Source organism: Ambystoma mexicanum, chromosome 11, assembly GCF_040938575.1.
Source record: "Ambystoma mexicanum isolate Mex_15411 chromosome 11, UKY_AmexF1_1, whole genome shotgun sequence".
NCBI lineage: Eukaryota > Metazoa > Chordata > Amphibia > Caudata > Ambystomatidae > Ambystoma > Ambystoma mexicanum.
Window position 1 is genome coordinate 831,427,929 of NC_090934.1, and position 26,464 is coordinate 831,454,392.

Consider the following 26,464-nt stretch of genomic DNA (forward strand, 5'->3'; position numbering starts at 1 on the left):
GACAAACAATGAACAAATAAATAAATAACCCAGGCCATGTCAGAATTACAGCCTCTGGTGCCCCCTGGAAGGGGGCACCAGAGGCAGTTACAGGCCCGGTGCATTTTTAGACTTTGCCAACTTTGCACCAGACCTGCAGATGAACTTAACTGGTCTGCTGTTAAATCTCAGTTACCAGTTTAATGATATCCACTACACTACAGAATAATTGCTCATTTTACTATAGCCAATATGATAGCTCAGTGGGTTGAGCGCTCACTGATGCGATGTGTGTGTGATCTGCATATTCGAATCCCCGCAAGGCCATCTCAGCCTTTCTTCCTTCTTAGGTTGATAAATGAGTACCAACACAGGTTGGGTGATATTGTATGCATATTTGTTCTATAAAAAAGAGCTTTGGTGAAAGTGCAGTAATATAACATATTATCATTTGGCCTTGGACGTCTGCTGCCACTCATAGTAATTTGACAATAGGGATCTATACACACAGATATTAATGAAACATATGGTGATCCATTCTTGTATGAAATGTGTTCAATGTTTGTCGGGTCCGTGGACCCGAGTAATTTTATTTCTGGGCCACGGCGGAGGACTGTTGCTGCCTCTGGTGCCCCCTGGACCAATCACCTATGGTAGCAGACATACAGGCTGCAATGGATCTAGTTGCAGCTCACTAATTGTGCCCCCTGCTCCTCATGAACCCCCATAGTTGGTCAATCTAGTGGTGTCATCAGGAATCAAATTTAGGAGGGGCACAGAGGGCGCCAAAGGCAAAAGTAGGGGACATGGTCAACATAGATGCAGAATATTTACTTGGCAACACTGGTCAAAACTATTATCTGCATAGTGAAGTACCTAATCACCAGTGCCATGGTATGCTCAGGCAGCATCAATCATGCTTTGTACAGGACAATGCTGCCTAAATTGGGAACATCCAGCATAGACATGTTGCTACAGGGGCACATTTTGGGCACAACCAGCATGCCAATGTGTTACATCAGTGACAGTGCTGTTTTACAACACTGTGGACACATTGATCATTAAAATGTGTTGTGTTCTACAATGTTCTTGTCTGCTGTTGGTGACCTGGAATGTACATGTTCCCCTTTAGAACGGATTGTAAACTTATGTCTTTTTGGCCAGATTTCCTGCTGTAAAATGCACCATTTCAGCCCCATATTTGGAAATAAAATCTTGGGGAGGGACCCCCCAAACCCTCCCTAGATCATTATAGCTCCCTCGCTACGCTCAGTCGCCCCCACTGTTTCAGAAAAATATCAACACATACACACTGGTGGAAGAAATCACAAGAAACTAACCTTTGATCACTGCCCCTGACACCCAAAGCTATCTTTGGGACTGCATGACTATCACTGCCTGTGATGCTATTGTGTCAAAGGTCACACACCATCGATTTTGAATATACTGCTTTGGGTAAGGGTGTTGACTTTTGGCTCGCCCGCCCACCGGCCCACCGGGTGACAAAAAGTTAATGCTTCGGCGCCACATTCAAAAAGGTTGGACAAGCCTGCTATAGAGCAATCTCTCTCTAGATGTGATCGGGAAGCTCTTTGCATGTATATTTCTGAAAAGACTAGAGCAATGGGTCCTCAAAGAGGGCCGCTATGATGTATTTCAGTCTGGCTTTGTGTGAGGAATGGGGACCAGTTGCAACATTCTGGTATTTAACATCTTGAAGGCCAAAACACAGTCTAAAAGCAGGAAGATCTATTTGGCCTTCATAGACTTGGCACAGGCCTTTGACTCTGTTAACCGTCTGGCCCTATGGGAGAAACTGGCACAGTGGGATTGCCCAAGAGATCTTGTGTCAGCGATCCAGGCCCTACATATGGGAACCTCATTAAGGGTCTGACTAAAGGTGCAGGCCTACTCTCAGGACCAATAAGAACATAAAGTGGCCTGAAACAGGGGTGCCCGCTTGCACTTATGTTGTTTAACAGGGATTGACGTTCTTAAAGAGATATTGCAAGTTGACCCTGGTCCAGCTAATCACTTTCTATCGCCAAAAAGTAGTACTGATAGTGACCTACAGTGCACCCTGTTTACCACAGCAGCATCTGGCCAAAACTTGAAGTCCTTTTTTGGAGGAGAATCCTGCGGTTGCCGGGGAGTGTCGCTGTGCAGGTCATCAAACACGAGTTGGCTCTTCTTTCTCTTGAGGGCATGGTTATCTGGAAATCGATTTCCCTCTTTCTGAAATGTATACTTGCTGAGGTGACAAGAGGTTTCCACATTTTGAGGGATGCAATTGAAAAGGGGAATGAACAATCATTGGCAAAATGGAAAGAATCCAACCTGACAGTCCTAAGTGAACTGAATGCCGGTGAGGAGATATTTGTCCACAATCCTGTGCTAAGCAAAAAAACTGTGGAGGAGGGACTGTTGTCTACTTGAGAAGAAAGAGCGAGTTTCCTATCATTCCCCGTTACCCCATGCGTTCTCCCAAAATATCTGAGGAGATTCCTGTGTGGTAAATATTGGGCGTAATTCTTAAGATTCCGATTCAATTTGTACCCCACAAAGGGAACCCAAACTGTAGATCTTGCAAATTGGCTGAGGTAGCTGAGACTCTTCAGCATGTAGTCTTGGAGTACCATGGTGTGAAGGAAAGGAGGAACCGCCACCTGAACACATATCTGGGGGAAACATCTAACTTTGTCAGCAGGAGAAATGGGTGCTGATCAGGTTTGAAGAGCGCATTTCCTTGATCATTGGAGTGTTTAAGTTTTTGTAAGAAGTGTTGCCATCCCCTTGAGACAGACTTATCCATCTCCTATATAATCCTGGAGGAAAAATAATAGTATGAATGAACACTTTTTGGTTAAAAGGAACCTATATACTATTGAGCTAGCATATTGAACATCCATTTAGGATTAGGAAGCCCTACCTGGAATAGGTTGATTTTATGAGTTCTATTGTATTATGGGGTGTAGTTTTAAATGTTACCCAGAATTGAATTTTGTGATCAGTGTCATTTTATATGTTCTCTCCAGCCTTTTTTTCCCCTTTCATTTTTTTCTTTGCTTTTTTTCTTTAAATGTGTGAAAAGTTGATTTTGTAAAACTGTAAGACACAATAAATAAATACATAATAAAATAAATAATAATAATTTATATGCAGGTGTTAACAGAAATACTGCAGAAGTCAACACGTGTTAATTAATGGGGGAACTCTGACTCTAGCCTTGATAATTTAGCCAAAGGAAACATTAAGCTGTGGAGCCTCTTATTCAATTTACTTCTAGGGCATTGCCTTATACTCCTTACATTACTGTCCATATATTTCCCTGCTTTAAAGACAACACAGACAAATCTATATGCTTCTAGCAAATGCCTGTCATTATGCATGGTATGTCATTGTGTGTTAGGATCCAGACAAGTTTCCACTTAGTCTAAGGGCTTCATTACAGATGGGATGGAATTTGTCAAGACATGTTGTGTGATGGCATCATCAAGTAAGACACAGGCAGATTCAACTTTTAAGTACATGTTTTATTTTTCTTAAATGTCAGGATGGAGTAAGGCCTAATTTGCCCTATGCTGAAGTGGGATTTCCCTACCTAAGGAAACTAAGGATAGTGTCTGTGTCAGTAAGTTCAACTCAAAACTCTGTGTCCAAAACCTGTACTTGCCTTCACAACTAAATATATACAATGTGTAGGGATGTCAGCAGCAAAATCAATAGTGTTCAAAATAAAGTTCCAAGCTTCTTCAAGCTCCTGGCTTCTACGCAACTTCCCCTTCCCCAACTTCAGAATATTTCCAAAAGGCCTCAGGGTTGCCTTCCCCAGTGGTTCAACACAGTTCAAAAAGTCTTGGGATTGCCTTTCCCGTGAAGTCAGCTCTTCCATCTACGAAAACTATAATCAGTTAAAATCAGTTCCAGTTCAGCTCCTTAATCATCCAGGCTTTTCAATAGTTCACATAGGTTGCTCTGTTTCTGCATCTATCATTCACTTCATCAACTGTTGCAAAATACAGGTTTCCTTACATTTACTTTCTTTGGCTCTTTCCAAGTAAGGCCCACTCGGTCGAGGCGCAGTTGTCAGACCACATGGTCCACCTATCACAGGTCACGCAATCGATAACCTTAGGCACTTTGTTATGCTTCTGTATTTTTCAGGTTTTCACCAACACAGGTTTCTTCTCTCTGAACCTGTGTCTTTGGCCCAGGCTTATTTCAGATTCCCCTTGGCAGTCTCTTGGCTGTCCACCAGGCGTATCTCACAAAACCAAATTCTCCTTGGCAGTCTTGTGGCTTTATCACAACATGTATCTCACACAACTCCCTCTGTGGTGTTCACCTTTTTCCAACGCCTTGCTTTCACTTTATTCATAAGTGCTCATTACTTCCTGTTGTCTTGCTGTGTACTCAAATATGCTCAGCATATCTTTCACCTAGTTTGGTATTCAATAATGCTCGTTGCAACTCTAAAAAGTACTTATAATACTTGCAGCTTGTTCGCTATTCAAAAAACACTTGGTTTGGTCTTCCACAGCAGAGATGGTTGTTTCTAGTCCCCGGAGAGCCCCAGTATGAGTGTTCCCTTCTTTACACTCACCGGTATGCTGCTGCTCCACTGGGCGTCTCAGTTCTGCTTTCCAGCTTCTTTGTGCTCCGCCTTTTCCTCACGTGAGCCCCAGCAAGCAGCGCTTGCCGTCCTGGAATCCCCTCTCTCCCTTAGTGGAAGCTACTGAGAGCCACCGCGAGCACTTCTCACTCTTAGCAGCCTGTGGTGATTGGGAGGTTTCAGTGTCCCACAGCTCCTGCTGTGGACACCGGGCAGGGTGGACAACAGGTTTCGCGACCCTCTCACTGCCAGTCTTGGTCCCGCCATCTCTCTCGTATTCCTGCTCCACACAGCTACCCTCCAGCTGCTTCCTCTACAGCTCGCTCTGCTTCTACAAGCCACGTCCTTCACTCCAGGCCATCTCTCTCTCTCTGCTGGGCGGTCACCCATTCTATACACCTGAGACTTGTTAAAAGGTTGCAGGTGCAAGTCCTTCACTTCATTTGCCTGACCATGGTTAAGCCCATTAGCTTAACATGGAGACATTGAGTTCTTCTACTCCGTTTGTAAACCTTGAGAAAACACAAACACTTGTGCCTGCACCATTTTGCGCCAATAGTAGATGAAAAAAACAGTTCTCATTCCAAATGGTTGGTTTTGTCCTTTTTTAATTATTTTATTTAGAATTTCAAATTTTTGCCCTATTGGATGACACGTGTTTCGGCGCTCATGTTCCGACCTTTTTCAAATCCGGGCTGTTCACAAAAGAAAACAAAAATACAAAACACCAAAATAAGGTTCAAGAAGTTACAGACCTTCTGTCTTTTTATATTCACCTTATCAAAAAGAATCATGACTTTTTGTGCTTGGAGCCCACAGTCATTTCATGCATCTTATGTGATCTTTATTCTCTCTGAGCATATTTTTGTCTCTTCGGTTAAGAAGTGAGGCGGGTGTGTGTTGGGGTGATGGGGGAGGGTAAACTAGGGATACGGATTATAGGGGAAGGTAGTTTTCCTTATTTTTTGAATAATTGCAAAGTACAAATTAAGGGTACGCCTTACCCTTTAAATGATTCTCTATCCTGTATGGTTCTAACAAGTCATGGGTTCAATCCCACCTATATAAAAGAAAACATGTGTATTTTAGTCGTTATGTGCCTTACATCTCAGTTATAAATTAAATCACATTTAGAAAATATTTGGTCACTCGTTTTTTTGTCCTTTCCAAATTAAATAATTAGCATTTAAGAAGAATACGTGTGTAAACATGTGTGTACTTTTTAGTCATTAATTCCTTCTTAGTTTGTAAAACCAAAACTTATCTTGTTGGTTTAGCAGCTTAAAATATTTCACATAAAATAAACCTGATTAGCTATATTGTCATTTGCTCCTGACTTGGTCGCAGAAGCAAGGCAGTATATTTTATAGACGGTTTACAATGCCTTAATGGAGATTGTTTAGCTTAACGTTCATCAAGTCTTATGCACGGCGTGCATTAAAGTTTCTGTCTCTGACTAGAAACCCTGGTTACACGTGCAGCACGAAATTAAACGTGTCTGCATGCCGGTGTTGGGCTTCCCACCTAAAACCAAGGGCTTACCTGCAAATTATGAAGTTCCTGCTTCAAGCGTCGTGGTCGTACTCTCCCGAGGATTCGTGAATTATAAGTCAGCCCTCATTTCCCTGTAAGTCCCTCTTCAGTTTTCACACCATCAATGGTGGCGGCCATATTTAGGGATGTGAATTGCATACTACCTAAGTAACGGATTGTCTTTGTCCCTTTTTCCTGTGTGCACTCGTTTTTACTAAAACTATTGAAGACACGTTTTTTAACACATTGAAGTTTAAGAGAATGTTGTGCACATCTTGCATTAGAAATTCGAATGAAACCCTGCCAAATTTAATCAAGAGAGTGATTTATTTGTTTGTTGGCAAAAATGATGTGAATTACGTTTTGTTGCATTGAATTGTGGGAAATGTAGTTCAAATCCTAAACGTCATTTTTAAGTGTTTGGATGTCATTTAAACATAACTAAATACATTTATTTTTTTAGTTAAAGGTGAAAGTATGGTATTATTTATCGGGACATCGGTGGTCTCTACCTGGGTCGGTTTCTACCACTGACATTATATGTCCTTAGTGGCTCGTTGCTTTAGCGAAATACATTGTAGGCTATTTTCTTAAGCATTGATCAGTATAATGTGATTCATACATGGAAAACTCAAACACAGGCATTTGGCAAGATAACACTCTTGTTTCAATATAAATACACTGTCCATTTGTTAACAAGTTACATTCATACTACATTATGCATGAGGTAGATTCCCACTTATTGTTACTTTAAAGAAAATGTATCATCTCATTGTCTGAATTCAGAAAGGCGGAACATGAGCGCCGAAACACGTGTCATCCAATAGAGCAAACATTTGAAATTCTAAATAAAATAATAAAAAAATGGACAAAACCAACCATTTGGAATGAGAACTGTTTTTTTCATCTACTATTGGTGCAAAGTAGTGCAGGCACAACTGTTTGTGTTTTCTCAAGGTTTACAAACGGAGTAGAGGAACTCAATGTCTCCGTATTAGCCTACACTCATGCGACAAATGGCTACTATTAAAGAAACATAAGGAAAAAAGAAATTGAAAATTAAAGCAACAATTGTAAAATTAGGTCGCGAAGGTACCAATGTATGATATCGATACAGAAAAGTTCCTCACAATTTAAGAATAGTTCTTTCAGATATCCAGTACCACGCAGACCAACTGAGTTAAAATAAATAACGAAACACATAAATTAGAAATGGCGGAATATCTGGAAAACAGGGAGGAGGAAGCCAATAACCTGTTTTCACCAAGAGGCGACAATACACATGCATTCTGCTCAAGTACCCCCAAAAGAGAGGACCTCGAATATAAATTTGTGAAATTGGAGAGAGCCTCTCGGAGGGAAATCGACAAATATTGGGAAATAATCTCTCTAAAGAATTACTTATCCAAAGACCAGATCCCAAGAGGACTTCGCATTTTGATTTTCCCAGATTTTAACAAAGAGGACAATAAAGATCTAGCAGACAATTGGGAAACAAGCCTTAATCAATGCTCAAGACAAATGCTGGGAATGTTAATTGAACATGCTCAAAGAGAATATAAAAGAGTGGCGGAACAAATTGAAAATATTAAAAAAGAAATCAAAGAGGCCAAGGCTTTAGAGGTGACAAAGGAAAAAACGTTTTGAAAATGTATGAAATTCTTAAGGACTACGAAGATGACATAAAATTACGGAAACTCAGAAAATTCTACCGTGATGAAAGAGATTACCAAGATGACAGAGTAAATACTTTTCAAGAGAAATATAACAAAACAACTAAACAAGTGTCTAGAGAGAGTACTCCTAATACGTCATCAGCAAGCTCAGAGGCAGAAGAAGAACCGGCGGGAACCACGGATGTGGCGCCGGGGACAAGTAAGCCCAAAGGACAAGGTTTTCTGAACCAGATTAGACGTTTCAAAAAGGGAAATAGAAATGTCCCAACAAAACAAGTCTGTTTTCAGAGCAACAAAGTACCTGATACCTCACAAAAAACAGTCGAAGTAGAGGCAGGCGAGGAACAGGAGGATGTAGAAAACCCAGACGGGCTAGACGCATACCGGCGCCTAACCAGAGCGGCATCACGGGAAGCAGCAAGGAAACCGAAATGAGCAACCTAGTGAATGAACATATCGAGTCAATCGTTAACCAAAGACGAAATAAGTTTACTCAACAAAGGATTATCATTTGCCCCTACAACCCTCTTCGAACCAATAGATATACATGTAGATCTCTTCAAGTTTGTGCGAAAATTAAAGCTAAAAAATGTTTTCGCAACACAAGTAGACAAAAGGAAACCAATAACAGGAAACGTGGCTAAAAGTGACATCACGATTGAAGAATTAAGCAGTGTGCAGTTAATAAGATCTCTACAGGAACAAGGCGACTACCCAATGCATCAAACAATATATGAGCTAGACATACAACCGGCCAGCCTAACCAGTAAATAAATCAAACCTAAATCAAAATTTACACCACAACTATCACCAGACAATATGGTGGATGCCTTTTATAAAGCAGTGACACAAGATTTATATCACCTAAGAAAAAACCCCAATCAAGAGGAAGAGGTTCTTCCAACAATCTTACCAAGAAGGAAGTAACAGCTATACGGAATCTGCAAGTAAATAAAAATCTAGTCATCAAGGAGGCAGACAAAGGAGGCAACGTCATAGTAATGAATAGAGAAGATTACATCAAAATGGCCTAAAACCACCTAGAGACACCAAATTGTTATCAAAAATTACCAACTAACCCAATAATAAGAGTGACACAAGGTCTAAGAAGGGCAATCGTTGCCTGGTACCAACAAGGATTAATTACAGATGAAGAAACATCTCACCTCTGTGTAACCAAACCTGTTATTCCAACTATATATTTTCTTCCAAAAGTACACAAAATATTTGACACAATTCCGGAAGGCAGGCCAATCCTAAGTGGTATAGGATGGGCCACAGAACCAATGGCAGAGTATTTTGATAATGCAATAAAACCAGAAGTAGTAAAAATAAAAGCCTACTTAAAAGATACAACTGCTGTTATAAAATTACTGGAAGAAATTCACTGGCAAGACACCTATCTGCTAGCTACCTGGGATGTAAAAGCACTATATTCATCAATTGGACATAAAGTGGCACTAGATACAATTGACTATACATTCAATAATCAGTCTGCTTCCCATCTCAACTATGTCTGCATGTTGAAAGGAATGCTCTTGGCAACCCTGGAGAATAATATTTTCATTTTTGATAATCAATTTTACTGCCAATCCCGTGGAGTTGCGATGGGTGTGAAATACACACTAGCATTAGCGAACCTAGTGATGGGAATGTTCGAGGATTTGTTTATCTATCAGCTGCATGGTTTCAAAGAAAATATGATTAAATGGTCAAGATACATTGATGATGTATTTATTGTCTGGAATGGAACATCGGAAGAACTAAATTTGTTACTACAACAAGTTAATTGCAATCAATATGGGCTAGAATTTACTGGACAAAGCAGCTGGTCAGAAATTAACTTTTTGGATCTTACCATTTATGTTTCAAACAATCAACTGTATACCAAAACATATAGAAAAGAGACAGAAGTGAATTTGACACTGTTTGCGACTAGTTGTCACCATCAACCAGTTATTTTGAATATCCCTAAAGGAGAATTTATACGGGCAAGAAGAAATTGTACTGAACAAGTAATTTTCAACAAAGAATGCAAATTACTGACAGAACGTTTTTCGGCTAGAGGATATCCTCAGAAGGCAATTACCAAGGCCAGGCAAAAAGCACAAAAGATGACAAGAGAATTCACCTTAAAACAAAAAATCAACCAAACACAATCAGACAACATGATTCAATTCATCACGATGTATTGTGCAAATAACAAAGAGATCAAATGAGTTTTGAAACGAAATTGGTATCTATTGAAACTAGAGCCACATGTAAGTAAATACATTCAAGAATATTCAACGATAATCTACAGAAGGGCCAAAACCCTAAAAATGATGATAAGTCCATCACTGTTACCAGACAGAGAAGAGGCGAGACCACAGACTTGGTTACACCAACCAACGTCTGGTTTTAGGAAATGTGGCTTTTGCACAATGTGCAAATATGCAGTACCAGACACAGACGTCTTCTCAAACCAAGATGGGGTTAAAACTTGGATCAAGGAACAAATAAATTGCAGATCCAAATATGTCATTTATGCGATACGATGTGTCTGTAACTTAATCTACATTGGAAGTACCATTCGTGAGCTCAGAACACGAATCAGAGAACACTTATCTACTATTGGGAGTCAAGATAAAAACCTTCCACTGTCGCAGCATTGGCAAAACCATTACCAATTACAGAACAAGAAAGACATTAGATTTGTGGGCCTCAAGAAAATCAAGTTGGGCAAACGTGGAGGGGACCAAGAACTACGTCTACGACAAGAGGAAGCCAGACTTATTTGCTATTTTCAAACTGTTCAACGTGGTTTGAATTCAGACAATGAGATGTTACATTTTCTTTAAAGTAACAATAAGTGGGAATCTACCTCACGCATAATGTAGTATGAATGTAACTTGTTAACAAATGGACAGTGTATTTATATTGAAACAAGAGTTTAAGTGTTATCTTGCCAAATGCCTGTTTGAGTTTTCCATGTATGAATCACATTATACTGATCAATGCTTAAGAAAATAGGCTACAATGTATTTCGCTAAAGCAGCGAGCCACTAAGGACATATAATGTCAGTGGTAATAAACCGACCCAGGTAGAGACCACCGATGTCCCGATAAATAATACCATACTTTCACCTTTAACTACATAAATAAATGTATTTAGTTATGTTTAAATGACATCCGAACACTTAAAAATGCTGTTTAGGATTTGAACTACATTTCCCACAATTCAATGCAACAAAACGTAATTTACATCATTTTTGCCAACAAACAAATAAATCACTCTCTTGATTAAATTTGGCAGGGTTTCATTCGAATTTCTAATGCAAGAGGTGCACAACATTCTCTTAAACTTCAATGTGTTAAAAAACGTGTCTTCAATAGTTTTAGTAAAAACGAGTGCACACAGGAAAAAGGGACAAAGACAATCTGTTACTTAGGTAGTATGCAATTCACATCCAAAAATATGGCCGCCACCATTAATGGTGTGAAAACTGAAGAGGGACTTACAGGGAAATGAGGGTTGACTTATAATTCACGAATCCTTGGGAGAGTAGGACCACGACGCTTGAAGCAGGAACTTCATAATTTGCAGGTAAGCCCTTGGTTTTAGGTGGGAAGCCCACCACCGGCATGCAGACACGTTTAATTTCGTGCTGCACATGTAACCAGGGTTTCTAGTCAGAGACATGAACTTTGATGCACGCCGTGCATAAGACTTGATGAACGTTAAGCTAAACAATCTCCATTAAGGCATTGTAAACCGTCTATAAAATATACTGCCTTGCTTCTGCGACCAAGTCAGGAGCAAATGACAATATAGCTAAACAGGTTTATTTTATGTGAAATATTTTAAATTGGTAAACCAACAAGATAAGTTTTGGTTTTACAAACTAAGAAGGAATTAATGACTAAAAAGTACACACATGTTTACACACGTATTCTTCTTAAATGCTAATTATTGAATTTGGAAAGGACAAAAAAGAGTGTCCAAATATTTTCTAACTGTGATTTATTTTATAACTGAGATGTAAGTCATATTACGACTAAAATACACATGTTTTCTTTTATATAGGTGGGATTGAACCCATGACTTGTTAGAACCATACAGGATAGAGAATCATTTAAAGGGTAAGGCGTAGCCTTAATTTGTACTTTGCAATTATTCAAAAAATAAGGAAAACTACCTTCCCCTATAATCCGTATCCCTAGTTTACCCTCCCCCATCACCCCAACACACACCCCCCTCACTTCTTAACCCAAGAGACAAAAACATGCTCAGAGAGAATAAAGATCACGTAAGATGCATGAAATGAGTGCGGGCTCCAAGCACAAAAAGTCATGATTCTTTTTGATAAGGTGAATATAAAAAGACAGAAGGTCTGTAACTTCTTGAACCTTATTTTGGTGTTTTGTATTTTTGTTTTCTTTTGTGAACAGCCCGGATTTGAAAAAGGCGGAACATGAGCGCCGAAACACGTGTCATCCAATAGTGCAAAAATTTGAAATTCCAAATAAAATAATAAAAAAATGGACAAAACCAACCATTTGGAATGAGAACTGTTTTTTTCATCTACTATTGGCGCAAAGTATTGCAGGGACAAGTGTTTGTGTTTTCTCAAGGTTTACAAACAGAGTAGAGGAACTCAATATCTCCCTATTAGCCTACACTCATGCGACAAATGGCTACTATTAAAGAAACATAAGGAAAAAAGAAATTGAAAATTAAAGCAACAGTTGTAAAATTAGTTTGCGAAGGTACCAATGTATGATATCGATACAGAAAAGTTCCTCACAATTTAACATTAGCTTAACATGCCTGGCTATTACAATGGAACTCCTTCAAAGCTCTTTTCCTTGTCTCAGTACCAAAGTGGTGTGAATGAATGGGAGTGTGCATAACTTCTGGTTGTTTCTGCCTTGTTTTGATACTGGGATGATTTCTACCTGCATTAACCAGAGGAGACTATCCCACCCAGATAAAGACCTCCTTATTGATCTCTTCCTCGTCCCAGTATAACAATGGCATTTCTTAGGGCCACTTTGAAAAGAAGAAACGGGGAAAGGTTGACAGTAACCTACAAAGGCTGTTGGGATGGAAGGTTCATTGTGAAAAGGGAATGGGGAATACCATGCCTCACCCAAGGACAGCCTCTCCCCACTCTCCAAGTCTCCTCCACCCAGGTGATCCTCCCACGCATATCCACTCTAGGGTCAGGATCCAAAAGCGATTGCCTATTGCTAGCCGCTTGAGCAGAGGATGCTGGGGGAAAAAAAGTGAGGATGCTCTCAGGTTCCTCACAGTTCTGTTTCAAATACCAGCGATTTGTAACATACCACCTAATTGCAGGTTGGGAGCACATGGGATATTTACTGAATGGGGTACATAGAAAGTGCTGCATGAGGTGATTCACAGCTTGCAAAAATGACAATTATTTTTGTAAGATATGTGTATCTACCTTCCTCCACTCAAACTCTTTACTCCTCCTCATAAGACTTACGCATAACTGCCAAATCCTACATCTGAGGTGGTTACCACTTCCTCACAGGTATGTGGAAGCTGGAACGCCATTTGCTTGACAACCTTTCCATTCTAGTAGTCTATCTTGATTTAATAGCAGATCATGCAGCCACATGCTAGGAGAATTTCCTATGTAATCAAAAAGACAGAATTTGTGAAAAGCCCCGTGAACAGTGGGCAGAGGTTTACACTCGGCTCTTGGTCTTTCTGCCACCGTTTCCATGCTACATGTGCTTTATGCTGCACTGTAAAGGCAGACTTGCCGAATGCTGCTTTTCAATTGTTTCCTATGTGTACCGCAATTCTCTCGTATCCCACATGTTTTCATGCTGACTTCAGTATTTATTGTGAACAGCTTTATAATGTGCATAAAAGACTTGATATTGCGTACTTTACCAATAATATAAAGTGTGATATCAATACTATACTTCTACCCTCTCCTACAAATACATCCACTAACTGCAGTGGCATATTATACTTAAACAAAGCCCAAGGCACATTGTGGGTCATCACACAGAGACACCTATAGAACTAAAATGTGCACTCTTCATCTAAGCACAATTGAAACCTTGCATTCAGGATATTGTTATTTGAATACCATCACACAAAGGGGCCATTACTTCCAGAACATAGTGCACTCTCTATCTCAGCACTCTTGCAATCATGCACGCAGGATATAGATACTTGCAGAAAATCACACACAGAGATCCTCATAGTCACCACCATACCTTTAAGACTAGGGTATTGAGCTCCTACCTTAAATGTAGAATCAAGGAGGTGGGTCTGGTGTTGATGGGGTGGAGGTTCCCGAGTCTGGGGGCATAGACAGAGAAGGCCTGTCTTCTGGTTCTTTCCTTCCTGCACTGGTGGAGTTCAAGTATGCACATATCCTGGCTTCTGATGGGTCATAGGCCTCCAGGGGTACTGAGCTTCACAGTGAGGTAGTTTGGGGAATAGCGGAAGGGGGCCTTGTAGATTATGTTGTAGGATATAAAGGTGTTAAACACATAAAATGGAAGATAGTACATTCAATGAGTGCTGGAGTGATGTTGTCAAATTTAAGGAAACCCTTGATGTGTCCTGCTGGAGCGGGTGTAGGACACCTCTCAGAGGTGCCAGGGTAGTAGCTGGTAGGTCCACCAAGAGGACATTATCACTATTCTGGTGGGAGAGGATAAACAAAGGCTTGGACACCAGATCTGAAGATGTTTGCACAGAAACAGGTCTGAGTATCAAGGTGTTCAGTGTTGTTGGTCAGCAGTCGGCTTGGTGCGGGTAAGCATCAGCTAATCACTGGATACGGAGGGCTGGATCAATGATGTTAAAATGTCAAAGTTGGATTTGTGCTTGATTGATGGAATAAAAATTGCTATTTGCCAAGGTTGCAGACATGGAAGGACCCAGTGGACCAAAAGTAAGTTTCACAATATTGGCAGCATATTTACCATGTTTTGGCATCAGACCATGCTACCTAATTTTAATGCAAAGGCCCTGCTGCTTATATACACATTCCACACATGACTCCTTCCATTCCAGCATTTTATCATTTTTTTTATATTGACCCTATAACAATTGAATGCAGGCACTCATCAAATCTCATGATCAACTTCTAAAAATGAATATCACTGTAGCAGCATCTTTAAAATCATATACAACTGGGTTTTCAACGGCCGTCATTCATTGAGAAGAGATCATTTGGCTGGAAAACCTGTGATCGCTTAATACCTTAGAATTACCTTATACTGCTAAGACAATCTTCACATGTACAATGGGGTGGACCTTGAATGCTTATTTTCATCACATGAGTCATGTTCGTGACCTCGTATGTCACTTTTATACATTAGTTTTTATCATGCAAAAATAGCTATTCTAGTACACCTGTGGCTTTAATAAAAATGAAAATCTGTCTTTGACCAATATCCACATGAAACCAAAATAAATCCTCATGCTTCTTTTCAAGCACTTTTTGTTACCCAAGGAATCTTTTAATTTTTAATAAAATCGTTCACGTATATGTGTTCGCGTGCAGGCTACTGCAGAAAATGTTATTGATTCATATTAAGGAATGTGTCTCTAATTCTTAAATTGTCTTTTCTTTTGTTAGGTATTGAGCCAGCTGTGTTTGTTCCATCCTTACTACCCACTGTTTCAACACCAGCAATGTACAACATCACGTCTACCCAACCCTATGTTTCAGTCATAACTTTTCCCGGTCCAACTTCAATTGCTAAAACGGAATCCAAAGTAATAACTACAACAGTGACAGCTGGTCCTACACCATATACAAACCTTTCATCACCTAGAACTGCATCGGCATCCACTACGGTGCCTCTGCCTAGTACCCACCAAGTGCTGCTAAGGAGTCCATCAGTGACTGAGCTATCATTGCCATTCTCTTCACTTCCTACCACTGTCTTCACAACCAACTACACCACAGCAAAGTCCTTGACTGTTGTAGAGCCTACGACTGCGGAGACAGCTCACTTGATGACTGGAACCCCCTACACTGAACGTCAGACATCATTTCAGTCTTTTAGTCATAGTACACAGGGTATAAGTGCAGTAACTGAACCACAAGCCACATCAACAGTAACTACCCATCAAGTTACAATGCTGACAATCTCAACGGCAGCCCACAAAAAGTTTCTATCAACAGAGTTGCTAATTACACCTGCAACAAAGGACATAACGACAATCACAGAACCTGTTTTTACACTTGGTACTCAAACAATAACCCCAGCAACGGAATCACCAATCACAACTAAACGAGAGGACACTATTTCAACAACAGAAATACCAGTCACATCGAGGACTTTGGATCTAATTACACACACAGAATCACTGACTGCAGTTACAACAGGGCCTGAGATGACAGAGACAAGATCAACGAAATTTGGAACAGAAACAACACCATTTATAATTACAAAAAAAGTAGCTCTAAGTGAAATTTCAACAACAGAAGCCACAACAGCACAGTTCAGTGAAAAAAGTAGTTATTTGCCAACAGAAACTTCTTTTTATAGCCCAACAATAAATCACACTGAAATTGCTGAAAGGGGGCCAATAACTACGAGTCAAACATCTCTGACTCTGACTAATGCAAGCATAACCCTATTTCCTACTGAACTGTTTAAACCAAAAAGCAGCAAACAGCCTGACACAACAAGAGCAGATACTGTTTCAACACTTGGAGGAATTAGCATTACCAGCTTTCCATACCTGACAGAAACTCTGACATCAAAAGAGACAACCTCAATAGCTGAGCTACCAACGCCTGGGCTCCACACTGCAACCAGCAGTTCATTGATTTCTCATGCAAAGAGCGATTCCACACAGACAGTTCCCCAAACTGAAGAAGTCACAACTCCATCTATGAACGTAACTGCTCCAGTTGTTCCCACCAGAAAAGAAGTCATTTCACAAGCCACAAAAAGTGAAGATGTTCCTTCTAGTTCAACAGCGGGGAGTACAGGTGTTTCATTGGTTCTGATGACAAGTGCAGCTACAACTGAAGAAACACTTGTTATTGCATTGAAAACAACACCAACTTCATCCTTAAAGACAACTACTCCTGTGTCAGAGGTGACGAGGGAATATTTGAAAACTTCATTAGCTACAGAATCTCTATCAGTTGTGAATGTGACACAACCTGCATCTTCTGCACAGACTGAACAGTTAGTATCCTCAGCGGCTGCCACAGAGCCACCTATAGGTACACCAGTACCAACATATAAAACAATGGTTCCCTTTGAGGTAACAGAAAAACACACATCAACTAAATCAACAGCATCACCTACTTTATATACTTCAATTATGCTCCATAAAACTACCCAACAGAGCATACTCAAAACACAGCGAACATCAGTTGTACCCAAAGAAACCACATATTTTGTCACAACAGTTATTCCACTTTCAACAAAGAAAGAAGAGTCCCTGCACACGTTGTTCACCACTAGCTCCCAGTTGGAAACGTCTCTAAATAGAAGTGAAACCACTGTTGTCCCATTCACTTCATTTCCCACTGAATCAGCAACACAGGTGACTTCCCAAAAACTTCCCACAAAGATGACTACATCATCCTACAGTACATACCCAGTTTTCACCCATCCAATATTTTCAACCACACCATTAGCACCTGAACCAATTTTAACTACAACTATTCTCTCTGAGGTTTTACATACAACTGAAATAGTTCCCACAACAGCCACCACTCAGGTGCAGGACACCGCTGGATCATCTACCAAAATGGCCACGACAGTACAGCCAGAATCAAAATTAACAACATCGTTTTCCACAAGTGAATCAACTTCACAAGTGTTGGGTATAACCACTTTACCTGGCACTGTGGCACCAACATCATTGAAAAAGGTAACTACAGCATTTGTAACCTCATTCGTGGAAGTGCACGGGACCACACTAACTCCCCAAACTGCGCCAATCAGCACAGAAAAGACTGTACCAGGAGCGTCACAAGAAAAGGTGCTATCCTCTCTATTAACCTCTACTGCTCCCCATTCTACAAAGATTTCAACCACACAATTTAGACCACCAACATCTTTGCTGTCAATAACAACAGCGCCCGCTAAAACTCTGCCTGCACAAGAAGTATCAACAGTGCCCTCCACTGTGAAGCACACAGACACAAGTGCAGCAGTTAGTTTTACAGTTGAAAAACAGGAATTCAAAAACTTGACCGGCATTGTCAAGCCCACTGTAGCTGCACTCCAGGAATCCTCAGCCATCAGTGTTACATCCGCTGCATCTCCATCGCAATTTTCTCTAGTGGAGGAGGCTTCATCACAGACAACACTGAAAACTACTACAGCAACTGTCACAACGAAAGTAGTGACACCAAGCTCAACATTATCTGTTACTTCCAGTAAAACAATGACTGACGCTTCTCAACCTTCAGAAGACACCTCTCCCACTACTTATGTGACAGATGCTTTGCGAACAACTCAGGCTACAAGCGAATTCAGCCAATTTTATTCAATTGCAATCACCTCTATACCAAAAACAGTATATACCTCTGAGCCTTCTACCTTAAAATCATCAGTTTCACCCATTTTGAATGAAACCGCCATACCAACAACTGTATATGTAGCTGAACCTTCTGCTACCTCCACAGCTACAGCATCATTCACTTTGGAAAAAACAATACCAACTGTTGCAATTACATCTACACAGGTTTTAAGTAAAGTACCACTTTTGAAAACTACTATTGTTCCGACTGGCAAACCCTCTGATTTGACATTCAGCACCACAACTCCACTTGGGGTATTGTCACCTACGGGTACAGGGCCACGTGAGACAGCGACTGCACTGTCCACACGTGCTGTAGATACTATTCTAGTATCCACACAAGAAACTATATTTACAAAAGTGCCAGAATTATTTCTAACCTCCAGTATTTTATCAACTGAATTATCAAAAACAACACCTTCATTAATTGCATCAGAAACATCAGAAATAGCAATCAGAACAGCATTGAAAACCACAAGTGTACATTTATTGCCAGTAAGAGCAGAAACTACACTGGGCACAAGAGGTACTGAAAAAGTGTCAGTTTCAACAAAGCTGACAACCCTTTCAACAAAGTCTCAAAGACCAGCAACAACAGTTTACCAGACTGCAGCTATTTCTCACACGTTACCTTCAGAAAAGTTATCTACAGCAAGAAGTTCAGCACCAACGCAAACATATACACCAATAATCAGGACTTCGGCGAAAACAACACCAAGAGAGGCCTTTACAACTTTAGAATCGGCATCTACAACCCAAAATTTCACAGTGCAGTTAGATACAACAGCTTCTTCTAAGACAACACAGAAGGAAGCTGCAGTTTCCGCAAAAATAGAAAAATATCTTTCAACTACCGAATTTGAAAATGCTAGCTTATTTGTTTCAGAAATACTGCAGCCATTTTACTCTACATATTTCACAAAACTAGCGGTTGTGTCTACTAAACATAGCACCACAAGTATTCCGGCCCCATACTACCCTGAAACGGGAGGTGTGTCAACAAGTTCATCAACCCTTGCTAAAAGCCCAGCGCCCAAATCACCAGAACCTTCTACCGCTTTGACACCTTTGTCTTCACATATTTCTGTGGCGACACCATCAAGTTTGTCAGATTTGACAATTGTGACTCGAGTGGACACATCTACCTCTCTACCTACCAAATCTTATATTTCATCTCCTACCGGACTATTAAACGAGACAACTGCTAGTGAAATATCAGAAGTAACACCAGTCTCGCTGTTGGTGCCAACTAGAGAAACGCCAACTGTACAAAGCTGTGTGGTGAGTTCCACATTTAATAATATTTATTATTTTTAAAATATAGCATGTCTAATCTTCAGGATCGGACTGTGCCATAACATTGTCTTGGGCACCAATGAAAAAGTGGCCCACAGTTGCAATTGTCTATTCATTCCTTTTGTGACAGTGTTTGAATAGTACCCAAGTGGGATTTTTTGGGATAAAATGTGATGCAAATTGTGCATTTTAAAGAATATTTATTCAGCAACACTGGTCAAAACTACTAGCCTCATAGTAAAGTAGCTCATCAAACTGGCCCACAATGGCCAGAAAAGTGGCCCACCTTGAGCAAAACAACTGGCCCACACCAGCATTTTGTGTTTTTGGTTCGGCCAGGGGCCTATTGCCCTATAGGCCTGTCCAAGTCTGCTAATGTTTGATATGTTATATAACGCTGAGTCCTAGGATTATTTCTTATGACATGTAGAGGTCACTTTTACCTACTTTTGGAAATCAATTTATCAAGATATTTTAATCAAGTGGCACCAGAATTCTAGTTCATTTCTGAACTGCAGGGCTTCCAAGACTCACATGAGATTTGCTTTTGGCGAATGCTGCATTTTAAATGATCGGAAACACTCCCAATTGCATTACTTCACGTGCACTTCTTTCCATTATACTTAGTATTTTCAGAGCGATTGGCTTAACATGTATGTAACGCATTCACACATACCTTGTGTTCCCTGTGTTCCAGATCAGCCTAGTAAATTATTTCTGTCGACAAATGTGGGTCTGCAATATGTATTTTGTCCAGCATTTTATGGGGCACTTTTTCGAGTTACTCTCTCCTAATATAGACAATTTACTTAGACTTTGTATGTTTTGTTTTCACGTGTTTCCAGCAAAATGTTTTTGTTTTTTATTAAAAATGTGTTTTAATCTTGGGAGACCATATTATGTTAACATTAGTACTAAAAGCAGATCTAATGCAGTGATTAAAGAAACCTGGTTTAACACATGATGGACCCAGTTGTAAACTTTCCCACGTTATTATGTCTAATTCTTAGAGAAATAAGTGTATTGGAGTGATAGATAAATACCTGCATCTATCTTGCCCTTCCTTCTCCAAAGCGTGCATATGTGCTACATGTTTAAACATGTCTTAATATTTGGTCAACATAGGCCATTGCTGGCATGATTGCATTGCAGTTCCCCCTACCTCTCACCCCTGGCACTTCTCCCCTCTCTCGTCCCCGCACTTGCGCGATCTGAATGACAGAAGGCCTAGTAAGATTGTTATTTTGTCCTCCCTTGTTTCCCCTTCCTTTTCACGCCTAGAAACACTCGTGTACAGGCGTGTTATAAATGCCACATCATATCATATATAATTTCATGAAAAACTCTAGACAGTGGACTCTTATCACGTGCTGACTGGAATGCCGAACTTTCATTTTGATCTGGAACCTGAAACGGTTGTTAATTGCATGCATGACCGCAGGTGAGGAATTGAATGATTTTAATTTAAAAAAGAAAAACGTGCTGTCTCAGTGAAAGGATGGACAAACCAAAATATGGTTGTAATGAAGGGAAAAGTGTTGGAGGTACTATAGGTAGTAAGCCCATTGAGCACTACATAATATTTCAACCAGAAGTCTCCTCTAGATGGAAGACACTGCATGGACACAAAGTAAGAGCTTGTTTCTATTTACTGGCGTGACAGCATTCAGTAGATGGTTTGCTTGGAGGATCTAGTGAGACTTGGCCACATAAAGAAGGCATCACCAAAGAGACCTTTGTGAGGAGGAAGACACAGAGTAGGATGTTTAAACCCTTTTTGTAGCACAAACATGGATGAACCACAGCTTTTCAATGAGCTACTAGTTCTTGAAATCGTCAGTACAAACTAACTTGGTGACCTATTCGTAACTTTTTGTGTTCAAAAGCTTTCCGTTTGTACCATGCCACAGCACTTTTTAGGTTGGTCAGGGACATATGACTTTAATAGCCACATAGCCAAGTCATTCCTTATGTAGAAATAGTTGAAGAAGAAACCTCTGAAACGAAATATTTGATGAAGTCAACAGGTTTCGTTTAATGTTTCCAGATATTCAATAATATGCATGTTATGAATTGTTTACATCCAGTTCTAAATATGTATACACATCTTTCCCAGCCTATCACAGAGAATGAGTGCATCAAACACATTTGCGTCGACGGACAACTGATCCAGGTTAACAAGTCTCAGAATTGTCCATATAATGCAACTCAGCCCAGCTGTGGAGTTCTAGGATTTGCTGTGCAAATCAACGGAGATAAATGCTGTCCAAAATGGCAATGCACGTGTAAGTAATTATTCAGTTTCATGCTATAACACATGTAATTCATTTCTAAAATGTCCTACAGTAAATTTGTCATTAAACTATGTATGAAGTAGCATTAGCTAGATGTTTTGCTGTAGCAAACCAAGGGAGTACTCGGATAGGCTGCTTTTCAGGAGACATTTTGTTATAGCAACAGGAAACCATTTTTTATGGAAATATTGCTATGCCTTTATTTATATTGGGACATAAACTGCAATGGTGCCATAATTCGACCATGAGCTTATTTTGAATATTTAAGACAATGGGCCTCATTCCGAGTCCGGTGGTAGCCGTGCTGGAAAAACTGGCAGGCTGCTGTTGGACCCGAAATAAAATTCCGGCTCTGTGATTGCCAGAATCACCGGGGCATTACAACCCCGGTGACCCAGTAATTCCAGAGGCGGAATTCCATAAATCTCCATTTGCATAGGACTCCATGGAATGGGGACAATGGAAACACTGGTTCCGCCTATGACGAAGCCGGTGTTTCCATTTCCACCTGCAGGCGGGGGGCATTACTCCCGCCAGAGTGACACCTCCCGCCCGCATAACTTGGAATCAGCTGGTCCGGAAACACGGTGGCAGCAGATTTACCGCCATTGTTGTTTCCAGACTGGCCGGGTCGTAATGAGGCCCAGTGTTTTATGGTATTGATAGGCATACACACACTGAACAGCCGTCGCTGACAAAATTGCTTGTTTGTAAGAATGAAGTCTTGGTTGCAGAATTCTACAGATTTTTTATATAAAGAAAATCGAGGATACTGCTGTAAAATGAATCTTAAGTAGACAAGCCTTAATTCCATTTCTTGTGTCACCAAATAATGGGCCTCTGAATTGCGAGGAGGTGGGAGGAGGCTGTCATTTTCTCATTGCCGCCCAACTTTACCAGCATCTATTTTGGGTTATTATGCACCTATTCATGTGGTTTGCTCACTAAAATGGCTACTGATCCCGAGGGAGATCAGATACTTGAGGGATATGATCGTGATAAAGGGGATATTTGAAACAATTGCAGGAGTTACTGAAGCTGCGGCTGTCACCTGGGAGGCCTAGTACTCAGAGGCATTGAGCCTAATCAATGGTGTATGGAAGAGTCAGGTGCTGTAGCTATGACTAGAAAAATGACATATTTGAATCCAAAAATATAAGCTGTCTATGAACCAGAGGAGGTAGGCTGTGTATAACCCTGAGGGGGCACTGAAAACATGTAAAGCACACATTATGGTTAGGAAGCATCTCCTTAATTGGACCTGCAGAGACATTGCTTACAAAATGCATTGTGCATCTCCCTGTGGTTTCTCCTGGGTATCAGCTTGTGATCGTTCTGTCATGTTGAGTGTTTCTGGAATTGTGACAGAGAGCTACGATGTAGTTGTGGTAAGCTTTACATCAGACAACCACATTGCTGGGGTATGAACAGGGTGCTATTGCAAAAGAGAAATGCACTAGCCTTTTACTGGTAGGGACACAGCGATTTTGTAAGGGGACACCCTCTGCATTCCCTCATCACCTTTGACACCTGCAGACATGGCACTGGAGACTGGAGTAAGTTGTGAGACGGACGTCCGGGCTGGTTTCAAAAATCATATTTTATTACAGGTTCACAAACATCAGGAACAGCAGCAATGAGCTACCAAAATCACTGGGTTTATATATGCAAATTTCAATTACCTCATGTTTTCATGCAAATGCAGGATATATTCTCAACTGGCTATTTTAGATAACATATGAGCCCTCTCATCCTCCAATTCGCTGGCTTGCTTGTCAGTCACCAAGCCCACATGCCTTAATCTTGGCACACAAGATTGTTTTTTATTTGATTTAGTTGCAACGCAATTTTTCAGATATTTGAAAACATACAAAAGGAAGAACAATTTCCATTTAAGCTTACAATATGATTCAAATATACATAAAATACATAAAATAAACCCACTTCACACTTCCATTAATCAACACATAATACATAATACATGATGCATGATACCTGGGTACAAATAAATGTCATCCTTATAAAATACAACCTACTCAGAACAAACATTTAATACAAAATAAAGTTCTCACTCCCATAATACAAGTCCTGCGTCATCCCCTTCTCTGCTTTCCCTTCTACAACAAAGTATATACAGTAAAAAAGAAGAAAAGTCTCTCGGGGAGTACTTTAGCACTTAGGGTCGTCCGCCATTGCCAGGCGCATACATCATCAGTTTATACTAGTGAGTTTATCGCTGCGCATCTTAATGGATGTCTTCTCCGCGTGGAAGAACCAGTCTTAGAAATTGCACTATTGCAATCTGTACCCTTTCTCTTGTGTTTGAAAACAGCATTTGTCATTTTTGCTCTCCTGAGACCTGAGTATGAAATGGAAACACATTCTGAAAACATCTTACCCGAGCCATCTCTGGAGTTACACAGTCGACCAACAGATGTTGAAGAGTTTCCTTTTGTCGTACATCTAATGCAATATCTGCAGTAATTTCGTTCTGTAGAGATCAATTTGCGCCTACACAGGACATTGCGAGTGCCCCATAAGTTTGATCTAAACCTTAGGAATTCAGCCCGAATAGCTGGCTACGGGCATTTCACCAAGTATGGGCCATCATTCCATAAGGTTTTATGCCAAAAGCCCAGATGTTAAAGTCTTTATAGTGTGTACACTTAGATAGGGTCCTTGCCCAGTCTGCGCGATAGCTCTTCACTTTCGCGCATTCCAGATTCAGGATCAACAATTCAAGTGTTACATCAGCCTCCACCAAGTAATTCAATACACACTTCCACCAATTCCTGGGGAATGTATTCCTAGATTTTAACAGGGCAGAAGCAAGGACCTCTAGGATAGAGCCACTATTTACACCTAACAAACACTTGCGTAACAGGACGCATTGTATCCATCCTGCCTGTAAATAAAGGGATGACAACCCCAATTCGTAGCGTATCAACGCAATCAGAACCTCCTTGGACAAGTCTAGAATCTCCTTCCAGTACCTTGACTCTAAGGCCTCCCATGGATGGATTTTATCTAACAACTTACTCTGAACGTCATATAGCATAATCGGGACCACTTTCATTTTATAAAAATCCACCACATGTTTCAGGGAAAATTTACCAAATTTTTTAATTAAGATTCTGGACTGGGAAATCAAATGCTGTAATTCATTCCGACCCATAGCAACCTCATCACCCTTACATTGCCTATTAATAATCTCCACCCCCAGATATTTATAGTGGCACACAAGATTTGACTGGCACTTAATCTGATAGCTTGCATGGGATTCTGCTGAAAACTCATTATAAATCCTTTGATGTCTGGAATACGGAAATTTTATCAGTCCCTCAGTGTCATTTTGGCAGGCTATACCGTGCTTTTCCTGCAATGAAATTCTAAAAATGCACACCAGCTGCAGTCAATTTACCATGAACTGCTGCTATTGAACTGCTGCCAAAGAATGAATCAGACTGCATGAATAAGGGTGATGCCACCATCTTGTGTTATCGGCATCCATCTTAAAATGTATCTGAGCCTGCTCAACCCTAGCTGCCAACTGGTGAGCTTGTTTTCTACTTTTAAGCATAACTTTTTTCCTATCCAGTTCCCAGACTAGATTTTTGATATCCATGATGTACGGTTACTACCCGAGACACCCTCCACCCCCTAGGGCATTCTGACCCTAAAAAATATATGTCGCACTAAAAGTGCTTTTGGTCCTAAAAAAGCACTATAATTCTGATTTTTGCAATACTGGAACCGTTGATCAGCCGGACATGTTATCTGCTTTCAGTTTGAGGCGGGGTGGGTTTAACACCTCCTCTACAATTGACTAACTCTTTCACTTGTTTTATGGCCTGATGCAGCCTTGCTGGTTTCTGCCATTAGAGAGCCATGTGTCTGCAGTGTGGAATGGAAACTTTTAGGTCCATAGATCGTGGATGACCTGGATAACCAGGACCAGGTGCATCATACTGAGTATGGGAAATATTTGTTTTGTGATACTGAGATTGATCTGGTAATCGAGGCTAGAATTTCCCATGGTAAAGGAAGGCCAAAGATGATGATAGAGTAGGAATCAAACTACTCCTAAATGAAGGATTCCTCATAATAGTGAGGGAAGAACCTAAATAGAAGAAATGTCAAAATGGAAGAAGTAAGGTGGAGAACCTTTTGAGAAAAATCTCTAATCTTGGTTCGGACCGGTAGTTAGAGGCTAAAGAACCAGAACTGTCATGGAAAGACATGACTGATTTCTTTCTATGGAAATTAATCTTACCCAAATATAAGCCTGTTGCTGGACCTGGAATTGTAGTACATACAATTGAGCTAGGCTTGCTTTTTTGCAAAAGGCTTTGCCAGCTCCTTGGACAAAAAGTTTGCATGCTATTTCCACATTTTGTAACTTAAAGACTAAATGGTGTCACCTAAAACTTCATCAGTGGATGCAAAACAGTTGGCAAGCTTAAATAATAACAATAGGATTTGGCACATACCCTGTTGCTTGCTAATGAGGTTGAGGCTATTTGTCTTAGCAGATTGCTCT

At 40.4% G+C, this 26,464-nt stretch overlaps 1 protein-coding gene across 1 annotated transcript in view; it reads left to right on the top strand.

The window, feature by feature from the left end:
* The window catches only part of OTOG (otogelin), a 1,239,067-nt gene that overhangs the window by 705,174 nt on the left and 507,429 nt on the right, over nucleotides 1–26,464 (top strand). The window contains exons 33-34 of the mRNA XM_069625375.1: nucleotides 15,417–19,615; nucleotides 21,747–21,915. Of these exons, the coding sequence (XP_069481476.1) occupies nucleotides 15,417–19,615; nucleotides 21,747–21,915 (4,368 nt within the window). The remainder of the gene's footprint in view (nucleotides 1–15,416; nucleotides 19,616–21,746; nucleotides 21,916–26,464) is intronic.